At 39.2% G+C, this 13,776-nt stretch overlaps 1 protein-coding gene across 1 annotated transcript; it reads left to right on the plus strand.

The window, feature by feature from the left end:
• Positions 1 to 2,426: 2,426 nt before the first annotated feature.
• On the plus strand, positions 2,427 to 11,383 carry LOC134571233 (plasma membrane ascorbate-dependent reductase CYBRD1-like). The gene is made up of 5 exons (XM_063429406.1): positions 2,427 to 2,468; positions 4,015 to 4,279; positions 8,172 to 8,380; positions 9,760 to 9,914; positions 10,958 to 11,383. Exons 1-5 carry the CDS (start codon positions 2,427 to 2,429, stop codon positions 11,211 to 11,213), a joined length of 927 nt encoding a protein of 308 aa, XP_063285476.1. The 3' UTR covers positions 11,214 to 11,383.
• The last annotated feature ends 2,393 nt before the right edge of the window (positions 11,384 to 13,776 follow it).

Below are 13,776 nucleotides of genomic sequence, written 5' to 3' on the forward strand. Positions count from 1 at the left end.
TTTTGGTTCCGCTGTTTTCGCCTAAAATGTTTAATTCGCTTTGAATTCACTTTTAATTGCCAATTCATACGTTGGTGAATAACAATGGGAGACAGAAATGTGCAGACAGTAATTCTGCAGCTGCAATTGTAATCTTTGTTGATGTACTTTGTTTTTGCGTTTTTGTTTTTCTACAATTCTCAAGAATTAACAAGGGGAATACAAATGTTAGGCCAAAACAGCTGGCTCAAAATATTTCGCTAAAATTTGCAATTATTTTTTGATTTCTGTACAATTTCCAGTTTAGTAAATAAAAATGCATTTTTTTTTCTTTGTTTTTTTTTTTTACTGATTAAGTGTTATACTGTTCTGTCTAATGAACCATGTATTATGAAGCTTTAGATAATTGAAGCAAATGTAGCAATGATGAATCTCACCGCTAAATATGCATAAATATATGTAACTATATCACAGAATAAAACATGTAAGCTTCATGTTGTGTAATGTCTTCTTACATCATTGCAACTTGGAAATGTTAGATAATTGGTTCCCGAAGCTCATCAACAGTCCAAGATTGACAAAAAAAAAATTAAAAAAAACGGGTAAAATGCCTGAATACACATGTGCAGATCAACAGATGAGCTAGGGCAGGGGTGGGCAACATTCAGCACTCCAGATTTTGCGGACTACATCTTCCATGATGCTTTGCCAATTCTGTGGCTGTAAGATCATTATGGCAGATGTCGTCCACAACATCTGGAGTGCCGAAGGTTGCCTACCCCTGAGCTAAGGTAAGTGGTAGGCATCACTTGACCATGCAAGCTCCTTCCTCCGTAGTAGAGAGACTTGGGTCAAGCAAAAAATTACAGGTGCAGTTATACGTGGCCCACGTGGCTGAAAGTTTTCATTTGAGGTATTTATTTATTCGTAAATGTATTTTTAATTCATTGCTCAGTCAGTGAAATAACTCAGTAGATAAAGAGTTCTAGAATGTGTCAAGAATTCAAGATCTAGTTCCTGATCTGTAATGATTTACAAGTATCATCATTAATAGGAGACAAGATTCATAACCTTTACTAAATTTGCAAAGGGGACAGAATGATTTCCAAAGGCATGCCTAAATATAAAAAAAACATCTCCCACAAATGAAACACGAACCATTGATTAAGTGGAAAATGTCATGGCCACAGCTTTATTAATTAAACTGTAAACATAAACCATTGCCGGCTGAAGGGCATCGGCTTCCAGGTGGATTACTTAAACCAGTTTGGTTCCTGTTCACCTCCCATGGCAGGAGCCCCCTCTACCAAAGCTCTAACTCCAAGCTACTCCTTTTTTCCATCCACTGCCAAGATGAACTTCCGCAACTGTGACCATAACTAAAAACAGAAAAACAAAAACAAACTGGGCAGTTACTAGTACTTTTTAATTTATTTATTTATTCGCATGCGCAGTGCTGTTTTTGTTCAAATGGACAAAAACTAATTATTTTTTTAACGAATTTTGTTAGAAAACTAATGTTTTGTGGACGAAATTCGGGATTGACAAATTAAATTTTTATTTAGTATGAAATCATTTGTACGAAATGAAAACTTCACTGGTGCACATGTGTAATAAGTGGCAACATTTTAAAACCTCCAGGTATCCTGCTTTGCAGAACTGTCCTAAACCAGCATGAGAGGCAGTCATGGCCCAACTCATTTAAATGGTGCATTGGGCTTCCTTTCTTACACTTCCTACTACAGATTGCACATGTGTGACCCCCAGCAGTAGTGAGGGAACAGAAGTAGAGATCAGGAAATTGTATTTATTTTGTGTCCTCATGAATTTAGAGAAAGTGTGAGATTTAAGCATTTGCCTTTTGTCTGTGATCTGCTTAGCTCTCTCCACAGGACTGATGATGATGTATTCCAGAACTACACACAGTGTGAGAGACGAGAGACAGTCATTTCTAAATGGGGAAAAGATCAGAACTCAAATTTGTGTGCCTCTTTACTAAATGAAATGTCGGCAAATGCTGGCTCTAGCCACTAGAGACGAAGCGCTTCCTGAAGTATCACAAAGTTTGACTCCGTGAAACAAAACTGGACGTCCTCACGCTCTGCACAAGAACATCCAGTGTCAAGTAAACCTCAAGCATTGAGGCAATGCTTTCCTATGGGGAAGGCATAACGCACGTGAGGTGCTCCCCACGCATGCGCATTAGGTCCCCTCCATCTGCGCTGGAGTCAGGTAAGTGAATAAAGTGTTATTTAACCCTTTACAACACGGGGGGCCTCACGGAGCACAGAAACATTTTGCGTTAGGAATAAATCTTTGAAACATGTCATATAGTGTGACATTCTGTTTCACGCACGTGTTATCTTTGCACAGTTAAAGTGTAATATCTTTTATCAGCAGATCCCAGAGATTCATGAACCAGAAAGCTGCATCATAGGACTCCTATCATGACACATTGCCATAGTGCTACTTCCCGTAACTGTGAAATCGTGAGTGCTTGTTTATTTTCTTACACTTAAACTGATTTTGCCAAGGGCACGCATTGTTGAGCTGCATGTAATCATACCTTTTACATATAACGCACTGATACTCCTATCACGCTACCTTTTAACATTGACACATGTCTTCCTCAAACTTTGAGAAAATTAATCTTCTACTATTATGTGAAAGGTCATAGAAGCCATAAACTGCTTGCTTGGCTCATAGAACAGCTTTCTAAGAGATTAGAAGCGTATTATTTTAACTTTTTATTTAAAAGCAATCTTATTTGAGAATACAGATTACAGTACATTAATGGATAATATATTAATCGAACCTATGGCATGAGAGCCATAATGGACATGCAGAGGTCTTCCTGTTGGCAGATGGCAAGTACAATAGCATTACTATATTACTGAATTGGAAATATATTCATAAAAAAAAATAAAAAAATGATTCCATATGATGTAGTGGCAAAGTGCATAGTCTGCTATGGTGCCGACCATATTAAAGGACAACTGTAACCTCAAAACTATTTGTTTTTGTTTTTTTTAATGATGGATATGTAAAAAAAAAACGTGAAAGACTCATCCCTACCTTTAGTATATGACGTGATTCTTTAGCCATATACATACACCTTGGGGTCGACAGTGTTTGAGAACCTACAATAAAAAATAAGAGATAGCTGCTCTTTCTATATACAGTGAAAATCGGTGAGACTAAATTAAATAAGTTATATCTTAAAACGCACAAAATTCACTCAAAACATGAGGGTTTGAAAGTGAGGTAGAAGAGGAAGATAGGAGACTCTTAAAGTATTAAATTACCAAAATACACATTTGAAATGTTGAGAGGCACGTCCTGGGGGTATGTTATCATCAGTAGAGTTATAGCTCTATAGGTATAACTGTGAGTTACTGTGGTTGTGGTTGTTATAGTGCCCATTTAAAGTTCCTTTCTCCATTTGTGCTCATACTTGTTTCCCCTCTGTATCTCAGATCCACATCCATATCCCCTGTACAAATAACACCCTCCACTCTACATCAAGTCCGACAGACCCCTCATACACGCTTTCTGTATGAGCTCTCCCTCTGAGTATTGATGGCTCATCTTCCGCATGTTCAACCTCAGTGGTGTAAGTCATTGTCAACATTGCCAGCGAACCGGGGGGTTATCAGGTTTAACTTGACCAATTTAATTTGCAAGTCCAGTTGAAAAATACTTTTTGTCATTTTTGAACCAGTAAGAATTGTAAATATATTCACACAGAGAGGGGGGTTATAACAATTAATAAATGAAGAATTATGTACAGTGATACGTAGGATCTGTCGAAACATAAATCTGATTCTTTAAAAAACAAACAAAAAAACAACAAATCTGATTTCTTAAAATGTAACGCTTCCTTTTTTATTTTATAATGATTATAAAACATTCCAGAACCTTGAGTAAAGAAGCAAAGGGGTGGGTTGATACTCAGCCTAGTCAGCCACAAAGTCCTAGGGGAAGATTCAATGTTCCCTCCCTCCCTCCTCCTTTAGTCTGAGTCTCTAATGTTAGGGGAGGGAGGTGTGTAGCTCTGTTAGTTCATGTTCTGAAGCCTCTCTCCACAACAAACAGTTATTTCTGCTGCTGAAGATGGAGGGATACAGAAGTTTTTTGTTTTTTCTCGTGTCCTCGCTGTTGTTTGGTTTTTTGGGAGTTATTTTTGTCCTGGTCTGGGTTTTGTACTGGAGAGAAGGCCTCGCCTGGAATGGAGGGGCTGCTGAGTTTAACTTGCACCCTGTCTTAGTAATTACAGGATTCGTGTTTATTGAAGGAATTGGTAGGTCTGCATGTTAAGAGATATTGATGGGTTAAACGAGTAACTGCTCTCTGGATAGATATACAGAGATATTTACTAAAGTAAAAAATTATAAGTGAATTCACTGAGAGTTTCAAAATAAATTTAACAAATAGCCAAAATGGCTAAATTCTCTAAAGTCATCTTTGCTTTAATTTTTGCTAATTTGGCCTGAACAAAAAAACATTGTGGGACCCAGTCCGTTTATATATAATTGTTTTTAATGACCTACAACTGTATGCAATTATTATGTATTGTAAACTATTCAAACAACATGCACTTTGTTACTGAATGCATGATTTTCAATAAATGTTTATTTCTTTTTTTGTATTATTCTTGTGATTAGGTTGGTCAAATTCAGAAAAACCTCTAATGCAATGTGTCTGGTGAGCCTGTACATTTTACACTTTGAGTGCCTGGGGGTTCATTTTTTTGAATAATGAATACAAAAAAATAAGTTTTTTTAACCCCTTAAGGACACATGACATGTGTGACATGTCATGATTCCATTTTATTCCAGAAGTTTGGTCCTTAAGGGGTTAAATATTTATTAAAAAGTCTCGATAAGTAAGAGTTTATTCACAATACTACACATTCCTGAAAATTGACGTTTTAATACATTTAAGGCCAACATTGACAGAAAAATGGGCTTTTTTTTCTGGCCTGAAATTTGCAATTACCTTGTCAATTTTCCACAGTTGTCCGTTTTCATAAATAAATAGGAATGAAATAGAATGAAAAAGAAAAAGCAGGAGATGGGTTTGAAAATAAAATTAAGCTTTGTTATATTTTAGTTGCAACTCAATAGAGAAACATAGAAACATTGAATGTGACGGCAGATAAGAACCATTCGCCCATCTAATCTGCCCAATTTTTTAAATACTTTCATTAGTCCCTGGCCTTATCTTATAGCTAGGATAGCCTTTTGCCTTATGCTCAAACCTCTTCCTTTATAAACTCACATGTAACAAATTACTCATTTGTCCTTTTTCCTAACTGAAGACCCTTTCCTTAATTTTCAACTGTAAATACTGAACAAAAATATTCATTGAGGCAGTCAGCTAGATCTTTATCCTCTTCTACATACCTTCCTTCTTTTGTTTTTAATCTAACTAATCCTTGTTTTACTTTCCTTTTCTCATTTATGCATCTAAAAAATGTTTTGTCCCCTATTTTCTCTTCTGTGTGTGATTTGGAAGTTCTTATAATTTGTTTTGGCTCTTTCTGCCTAATCTTATGGATCTGTCTATCTTACCGTTTTTTGTTTTTTTGTTATAATTACTAAATGCTAACTTTTTGTTTTTTACTATTTTGGCCACTTCGGCAGATTACCACAGTGGTTTCTTAAATTTTTTGCTTTTACTGACAAGCCTAATGCAATTTTCTGTTGCCCTCAGCAGTGAAACTTTTAAATAATCCAATTTCTCTTGGACTCCATTTAAACTGCTCCAGTTTGATAATTACTCCTTTAGACTTCATTAATGCGGCACTGTCATGCCAAACTTACCTTTCTTTAATCGATTCCTCTTCTCTCCCTCTCTCAGGATCTGTTCTTCATTTCTTCTCAAAGTAGGGACTATTTGTCTTATGGAGGTTTCCTACGCCTGACCATTGTTGCCCATCAGAGGAGCAAAGTGTGCTTCATTTCCGGTGGTCAGAGCAATTTTCCCACAATTCTCACCTTTCCTCCATGTTCCTGCGAAGCCTTCTTTCCCTTTTCTTGAACGTCCTGTAATTTAGATTAGAACACCGGCAAAACTACCGAATTGCATCCTAACAGAATGAGAACAGTTTCTCCATTCATGTTAAGACGCAATTCGGGACTTTGTTCGGATCAGAATTTCATTCTAATTAATGAACCCATAGATAATTGTATAATAAGATGACTTAAAGGTAGGCAGACAATGTAATAGAGCAGCAGGAAATGCTAGCAGATTTCTTGGTTGTATAGGAAGAGGAATTAGCAGCAGAAAGAGGGAAGTGCTCATGCCATTGCACAGAACACTGGTGAGACCTCACTTGGAGTATTGTACGCAGTACTGGAGACCGTATCTTCTGAAGGATATTGATACTTTGGAAAGAGTTCAGAGAAGGGCTACTAAACTGGTTCATGGATTGCAGGATAAAACTTACCAGGAAAGGTTAAAGGATTGTAACATAGTTTGGAGAAAAGAAGAGATGGGGGGATATGATAGAAACATTTAAATACATAAAGGGAATCAACACAGTAAAGAAGGAGACTATATTTAAAAGAAGAAAAACTACTACAACAAGATGACATAGTCTTAAATTAGATGGGCACAGGTTTAAAAATAATATCAGGAAGTATTACTTTACTGAGAGGGTACTGGATGCATGGAATAGCCTTCCAGCTGAAGTGGTAGAGGTTAACACAGTGAAGAGTTTAAGCATGCGTGGGATAGGAGTTTTAGCATGCCATTGAAGTGGTCTGGGTGCCAACTCTCATCATCCTTAAAGGGACACTATAGTCACCAGAACAACTACAGCTTATTGAATTTGTTCTGTTGAGTAGAATCATTACCATCAGGCTTTTTGCTGTAAAAACTGTCTTTTCAGAGAAAATGCAGTGTTTACATTACAGCCTAGTGATAACTTCACTGGCCACTCCTCAGATGTCTGTTAGATATCCTTCCTGGGTCATGGCTGCCTAAAATGCATCCAAACATTCAGTATCTCCTCCCTCTGCATGAACGTTCCTCATAGAGATTCATTGATTCAATTAATCTCTATGAGGAGATGCTGATTGGTCCTATGGACTGGCTGAATGCGCGCGCGGCTCTTGCCGCGCGTGCGCATTCAGCCGATGATGGGGAAAGGAGGAGGAGAGTCTCCAGCACCAAGGGAGCCCGGCGCTGGAGAAAGGTAAGTGTTTAACTCCTTCCTCTCCATCCAGCCCGGCAGGAGTAGGACCCTGAGGGTGGGGGCACCCTCAGGGCACTATAGTGCCAGGAAAACGAGTATGTCCTTTAATATATGTTTCTAATGTATGAACCCAATAACCCATTAAGAAGTATGCAAACAAGTTTTAAAAAGCCTTAACAGTTAGTTATCACAATTCACACAGTTGAAATTGGATAGGCTTGCTTTTCCTGCTTTGCAAAATGTATTAAAGGGACACTGTAGTCACCAGAGCAACTACAGCTTATTGAATTTGTTCTGGTGAGTAGAATCATTCCCTTCAGGCTTTTTGCAGTAAACACTGTCTTTTCAGAGAAAATGCAGTGTTTACATTACAGCTTAGTGATAACTTTACTGGCCACTCCTCAGATGGCTGTTAGAGATCCTTCCTGGGTCATGGCTGCCTAAAATGCATCCAAACATTCAGTATCTCCTCCCTCTTCATGCAGACACTGAACTTTCCTCAGAGAGATTCATTGATTCAATTAATCTCTTTGACGAGATGCTGATTGGCCAGGGCTGTGTTTGAATTGTGCTGGCTCTGCCCCTGATCTGCCTCTTTGTCAGTCTCAGCCAATCCTATTGTGATTGGATCAGGCTATGACTTCTGCTGATGGGCAGGTCTAAAGGAAACAGTGACAAAGCCAGCAGCTTCAGGCTTGAATACAAGTAAGATTTTACTATTTTTAGGGAGGCATGAGGGGCTCACGGTGGCTAGATGGTGGTTTTAACCCTATAGGGTCAGGAATACATGTTTGTGTTCCTGACTCTATAGTGCTCCTTTAAGTAATACTAGCCTGGCTTATATAGAGTCATGTCTCCCATTGTGTGTATATAATTGTATTGTATTTTGTCGTGTATTAGATCCGTATTGTATTGTGATTTTTATTTATTTATTTATATATAAATACTGTTGCGTAACATGTGAGGATTTTATTTTGTGTCGTTTTTCCAGCTATTATAGTGTACAGGTTGCCATGGACCTGGAAATGTAGCAAGCTGTTAATGAAATGTATACACGCCGGCCTTCATCTCGTAGCCATTGTTCTTGTGATCGTGGCTTTGGTTGCTGTGTTTGAGTATCACAATTCTTTCAAAATGCCCAACATGTTCAGCTTGCACAGCTGGGTTGGCTTGACGGTTGTCATCCTTTTTTTTGTACAGGTCAGTATCTCCAAATTTATATATTTGTCAGTAAATTGGCTTAGAATTTCACCAGCTGAGTTAGATCCAGGCCCAGTTCAGTGGCTAGGGCGAGTGGAGGACATACAGGCAGCGGAAGCCGCACAGGCGGCACTGCGAGGTAATAGTGACAAACATGCTGAAAGTTGGCGACCTTGGTTCATATACATAGCGGACAGACAGGGGACGAGAGGGGAGGATGCCACATCTGAGGTTGACTCAACTTGGAGAAAGGTGAACATAACACACGGAAGGGGTAAGGTGACCATAGCACATATCGACAATCTTTAAGGAAATTTAATTTCGGATTACATACACACATATCAAATCATGAGTACACGACCAATACTCCCTCCCCACACCTCCCCCACTCCCCTTTCCGCTCCTTTGTATAACAAACAAAAAATATAAAAAATGTTTGCATTTTTCAAAAAAAACGTCCCTCTCTCTACTCCACTTATTTGCATTATCTCCTTAATAGGCTCACTGCTCATTCTCTGTTTCTGAGCCACAACTACGTTACATACGTTTTCCCTCATTTATCTAGGGTTAGGCGAACGACAATCACGAACAGAAGTATTAACTGGCATTTACAGCTAATACACGAGTCAATGTGGGGTGACGTGGCATGGCTTGACTGCTCAACCCAATTCTTGGAAAGGTGACAGAGCCTTATGACACCCTTTCGTTAAGCATAATCACACAACCTTAGTCAGGCAGCCACACAATCTCAAGCAAGAATAAATGGCTCCTCACATTGTAAATGACTAACTCTAAGCTCACTTGGGGGTTTGATCAAGAGAAAGGTGGCTCAAGTATCAAGAGCCTCAGTTAGTCCCACAAAGGACACTCACTCGCATTGTTAAAGCAGATGTAATATGTACACCTTTATCACGTATATGTCAATGTTCACATAATACTGAATGTTATTTCCGCGTTGGAGACCTGCGTGTCTCTAGATGTTGATGTAACGCTCATCTTTGCATGCTTTGAAAAATCAATAAAATGATTTACAAAAAAAATAAAAAAAACAGTAAAATAAAAAATTATGTTATAGAACACTTATTACTACGGGAGCTGACAAATAATTATTCTAGATCTTGGGTCTGACCTTGATGACTATGTATAGCAGGAGTGACCAAAAGGTAGATCTCCAGATGTTGTAGAACGACAACTCCCATGATGCTTTGTATGTCTTTGCAAGTCTTTAAAATGACAAAGCGTCATGAAAGTTGTCGTTTTCAAACTTTTGGGATCTACCTTTTGGGCACCCCTGATGTACAGAATATAAAATGGGTTATAAGAAAGTCATGGTTACTGCACATACATAGCATTCTAACCACCTTATTTATAATTTTTAGCTGGTTATGAGCATTTTCGTCTTCCTCCTGCCCATTGCGTCGGATTCTCTCAGAGCTGCTCTGATGCCAATTCATGGGTACATGGGTCTTCTCCTCTACGGGTCCATTATTGCAACCTGTCTTATGGGAATCACCGAGAAACTAATCTTTACGTTGTAAGTATGAATGAGAAAAACACAATTATATGACTATTGTCTTTTGTGGGATAGAGCAGGCTACTGCAATATGAAAATACATCAAATGATCTTTTATTAAGCCACATGTTCTAAGATCTGACTCGGTGATGGCTAACACCAAAATGGAACCCCAAAACCTTATCAAATACAATTCCGGAACATCTGGGGTGCTAAGCTTAGCCATCACTGCACTGGGTAGAACTGTCACTAGCAATTGGTGTTACATTTTATTTCATTCCCACACAATGCACAGGGAATGCACTGCAATATAGGACGCGAAACGAGCAGACTTCATACCAATGATTATTATTATTATTTGACTAGAAGCCAAAATGAAGGCATCCAAATACAGAATAGAGGTAACTACAGTGGTGTGGATTCCTAAATTTTTTTTATTTTCATTTAAGACCTTACATGCACATATTTGTTAAGGGGACACTATAGTCATCAGAAACACTACAGTAGTCGTTCTAGTAATGTAGTGGTTCTGGGGTCTATAGCCTGTCCATGCTTCCTTAGCACTGTAAACCCTGCCATTTTTTTTTGAGAGAGAAGACAGTGCTTACATTGTTGCCTAATAACATCTCTAGTGGTCTAGTGGCAGTCACTCACATGCCATTAGAGGCGCTTTCTGTGTCAGTGCTGTACAGTGTGCAACACCGGCATTCAGCGTCTACATACACGCTCTGCATGGAGGCGCTGAATGTTTCCCATAGAGATGAGGAGATGCTGATTAGCTCACTGTGGCGTTTTGCAGTGCATGAGCAATTGTTGATCTCAGCCATGGAGGCGGGGCCATCCATGGCGAGACCAGCGTAGTGTGGGAGAAAAGGTGAGTAAATTACCTTTAATTTCCTGAGTGAGTATATGATATTTCCATTGAAGAATTGTTTACTGATCTCATCTTCTAATTAAATTAGTTATCAAATTAATAATAATGATATGATTTGTTTCTCTGTGAGAAGAATGTAACATTTATTATTACCCTAAACCATTAAAATATAATGTTTGTTTATTTTTAGGAAGGAGCCACCGTACAGTAAGTTACCTCCAGAAGCCATCTTTGTAAACACCCTGGGCCTTCTTATCGTGGTTTTCGGTGGTTTGGTGATTTGGATTACCACTCGACCTGCATGGAAGCGTCCTCCAAACTATGACGTCAAAGCCCCACTTCCCAATGGTGGTAATCCTACTGACACAGAGGACAACACTACCGTCAAGGATCACAAACCTGACCTGGAACTGAACAGTGACGCTGCCAGGAAACGAAACCTGTAACTCCATGAAGCCAGGGTCAAAGGTCAGCAATGTGAAAAAGATTTTGAAGACTAACACAACGGACCTGTGTCATTTTTTAATCAACCTTGATTTTACCAAATCGCACTGCAGAGGAAAAAGGGACAATTCTATTAACTTTTGGATTTTTGTAAATTGCACCTTTTGGAACAATACAACTTAAAGGACCACTATAGGCACCCAGACCACTTCAGCTTAACGAAGTGGTCTGGGTGCCAGGTCCAGCTAGGATTAACCATTTCTTCTATAAAGATAGCAGTTTCAGAGAAACTGCTATGTTTATAATAGGATTAATCCAGCCTCTAGTGGCTGTCTCATTGACAGCCGCTAGAGGCGCTTCCGCGCTTCTCACTGTGATTTTCACAGTGAGAAGACGCCAGCGTCCATAGGAAAGCATTGAGAATGTTTTCCTATGGGCTGGCTGAATGCGCGCGCAGCACGTGCCGCGCATGCGCATTTAGCCGATGACAACGAGAAGGAGGAGGAGAGGAGGAGGAGTGTCCCCCGCCCGGCGCTGGAAAAATAGGTCAATTTAACCCCTTCCACCCCCTAGAGCCCATCGGGATGGGGGCCCTGAGGGTGGGGGGGACCTAGAGACCCTATAGAGCCATTAAAACAAATATGTTTTCCTGGCACTATAGTGGTCCTTTAATGTTATCATTGAGCTGTAATAAATCAATCAAATTATTGTGACTGTATCCAGAACCTGTATTATCAAGATTCCAGAAACACTCATGGCTTGAGCCCAAAGGACAACTTATTGACATCTACTCTAACAGAACAGCGGGGATCTGTCATGATAGAAACCCACCTTTTTATGTTATATCCTCTCTACCCATGAAAAGCATGCTGTCAATACTCATTTAAAGCATGACCAGATTATCAGTTCCACCATACCACCTAAGTAATAAAGGGGTGCTCATTAAAGGTCTGTTCTTCAGTACCTCCTACCAACAGCCACTTGGGGGGACAACACACCCACTCCCTTAGCAGCCTGGCAGAGAATTGTGTTACTGATCTTTCTTTTTATAATATGTCGCTGGAGAAGCAATTGTTTGATGTAAGAATGAAAATACTCTAATATCCTCCTGTCCCCGTGACAGCTGTAAAGATCTGGTGCTGCAGCGCCCAAAGCAAGGCTTATACATCTAACCCATCCTGAGTGACCTGTACCCTTTCTGCCATCTTGCTGTTTGTGTTTTGATGCCCAGAAGGTGCCGTGATGTAGGGCATCATATCGTACATTGGCTAGGGTGCAGGACAGTGCAGAACCAGAGGATAAATTTGTTCCATACACAGCAAAGAAATGGGAGAGGATATGAGTGGTGGCAGGGGACTCCAAATTACCTCACCACAGATAAAAAATATCCGAGACATGCTGAGCATGGTAGACAAATATTTTGTTTTTATAGACGATCAAGCATTTCTAAGATTTGAACACATTCCAAATCAAAAACATCCGCTTCCGTTGTCAAGATGGAAGTGCCTTCATAAACACTAACACTGAATATTATTTTGTTGTGAAGACAATATTTGCTTTTTTTTTTCTAATTAAAGTTTTTAATTAAAAAGTTTTCAATATGACATTAAAGAACAATACAGTCAGAAGTGGAGAATTGTAGGCAAAAATTGGCATATTAGTACATATGCCAAGGAAACTAAATGAAAACATAAAATATATGCATTTTTTAACATCAGCAAGAAATATTGTTCTACGGACACATAGGAGGTTATTGTATATCTTTTAATGAAAGAATACTGTTAAAGACTGTTAAATTACAGTTTGATTTTGACTTTGTTTTTTTTTTATAAAAGTCAGCATCAGCGCAGGCCCCAATCAATCAGGGAAAGAGCTTTTTCTAAATGATGAAGAGAACTTCGAGTCCCTTCTATCTGTTCCATGTACTTATATTCCAAAATGCTAGAATGCCAAAAATATAAACATCTGCAGTCATTCATGTGTGCACTTAGCATTTTGACTTTTGGAATTTCACCGCTAATTCTTTATAAATGCCAATGTGGATCGTTAAATGGTGCTGCGCATTTCATTTTAACCCCCTTCCCCCTCCCCCATGAAAAAAAAGCCAATGAAGAAATCTGACTGACATTCCTTTAAACATCTTGAATAATATAAAATAATGTCCATGTATGTCTGTGTACTTTGCAAGTATGAAATATAATGTTTGCAGCAGACCTGACGTGCTTTGTAAGCACTTAAAGGACCACTCTAGGCACCCAGACCACTTCAGCTTAATGAGGTGGTCTGGGTGCCAGGTCCTTCTAGGGTTAACCCATTTTTTCATAAACATAGCAGTTTCAGAGAAACTGCTCTGTTTATGAATGGGTTAAGCCTTCCCCCTATGTCCTCTAGTGGCTGTCTCATTGACAGCCGCTAGAGGCGCTTGCGTGCTTCTCACTGTGATTTTCACAGTGAGAGCACGCCAGCGTCCATAGGAAAGCATTATGAATGCTTTCCTATGTGACCGGCTGAATGCGCGCGCAGCTCTTGCCGCGCGTGCGCATTCAGCCGACGGGGAGGAGAAGA

Source organism: Pelobates fuscus, chromosome 8, assembly GCF_036172605.1.
Source record: "Pelobates fuscus isolate aPelFus1 chromosome 8, aPelFus1.pri, whole genome shotgun sequence".
Classification (NCBI taxonomy): Eukaryota; Metazoa; Chordata; class Amphibia; order Anura; family Pelobatidae; genus Pelobates; species Pelobates fuscus.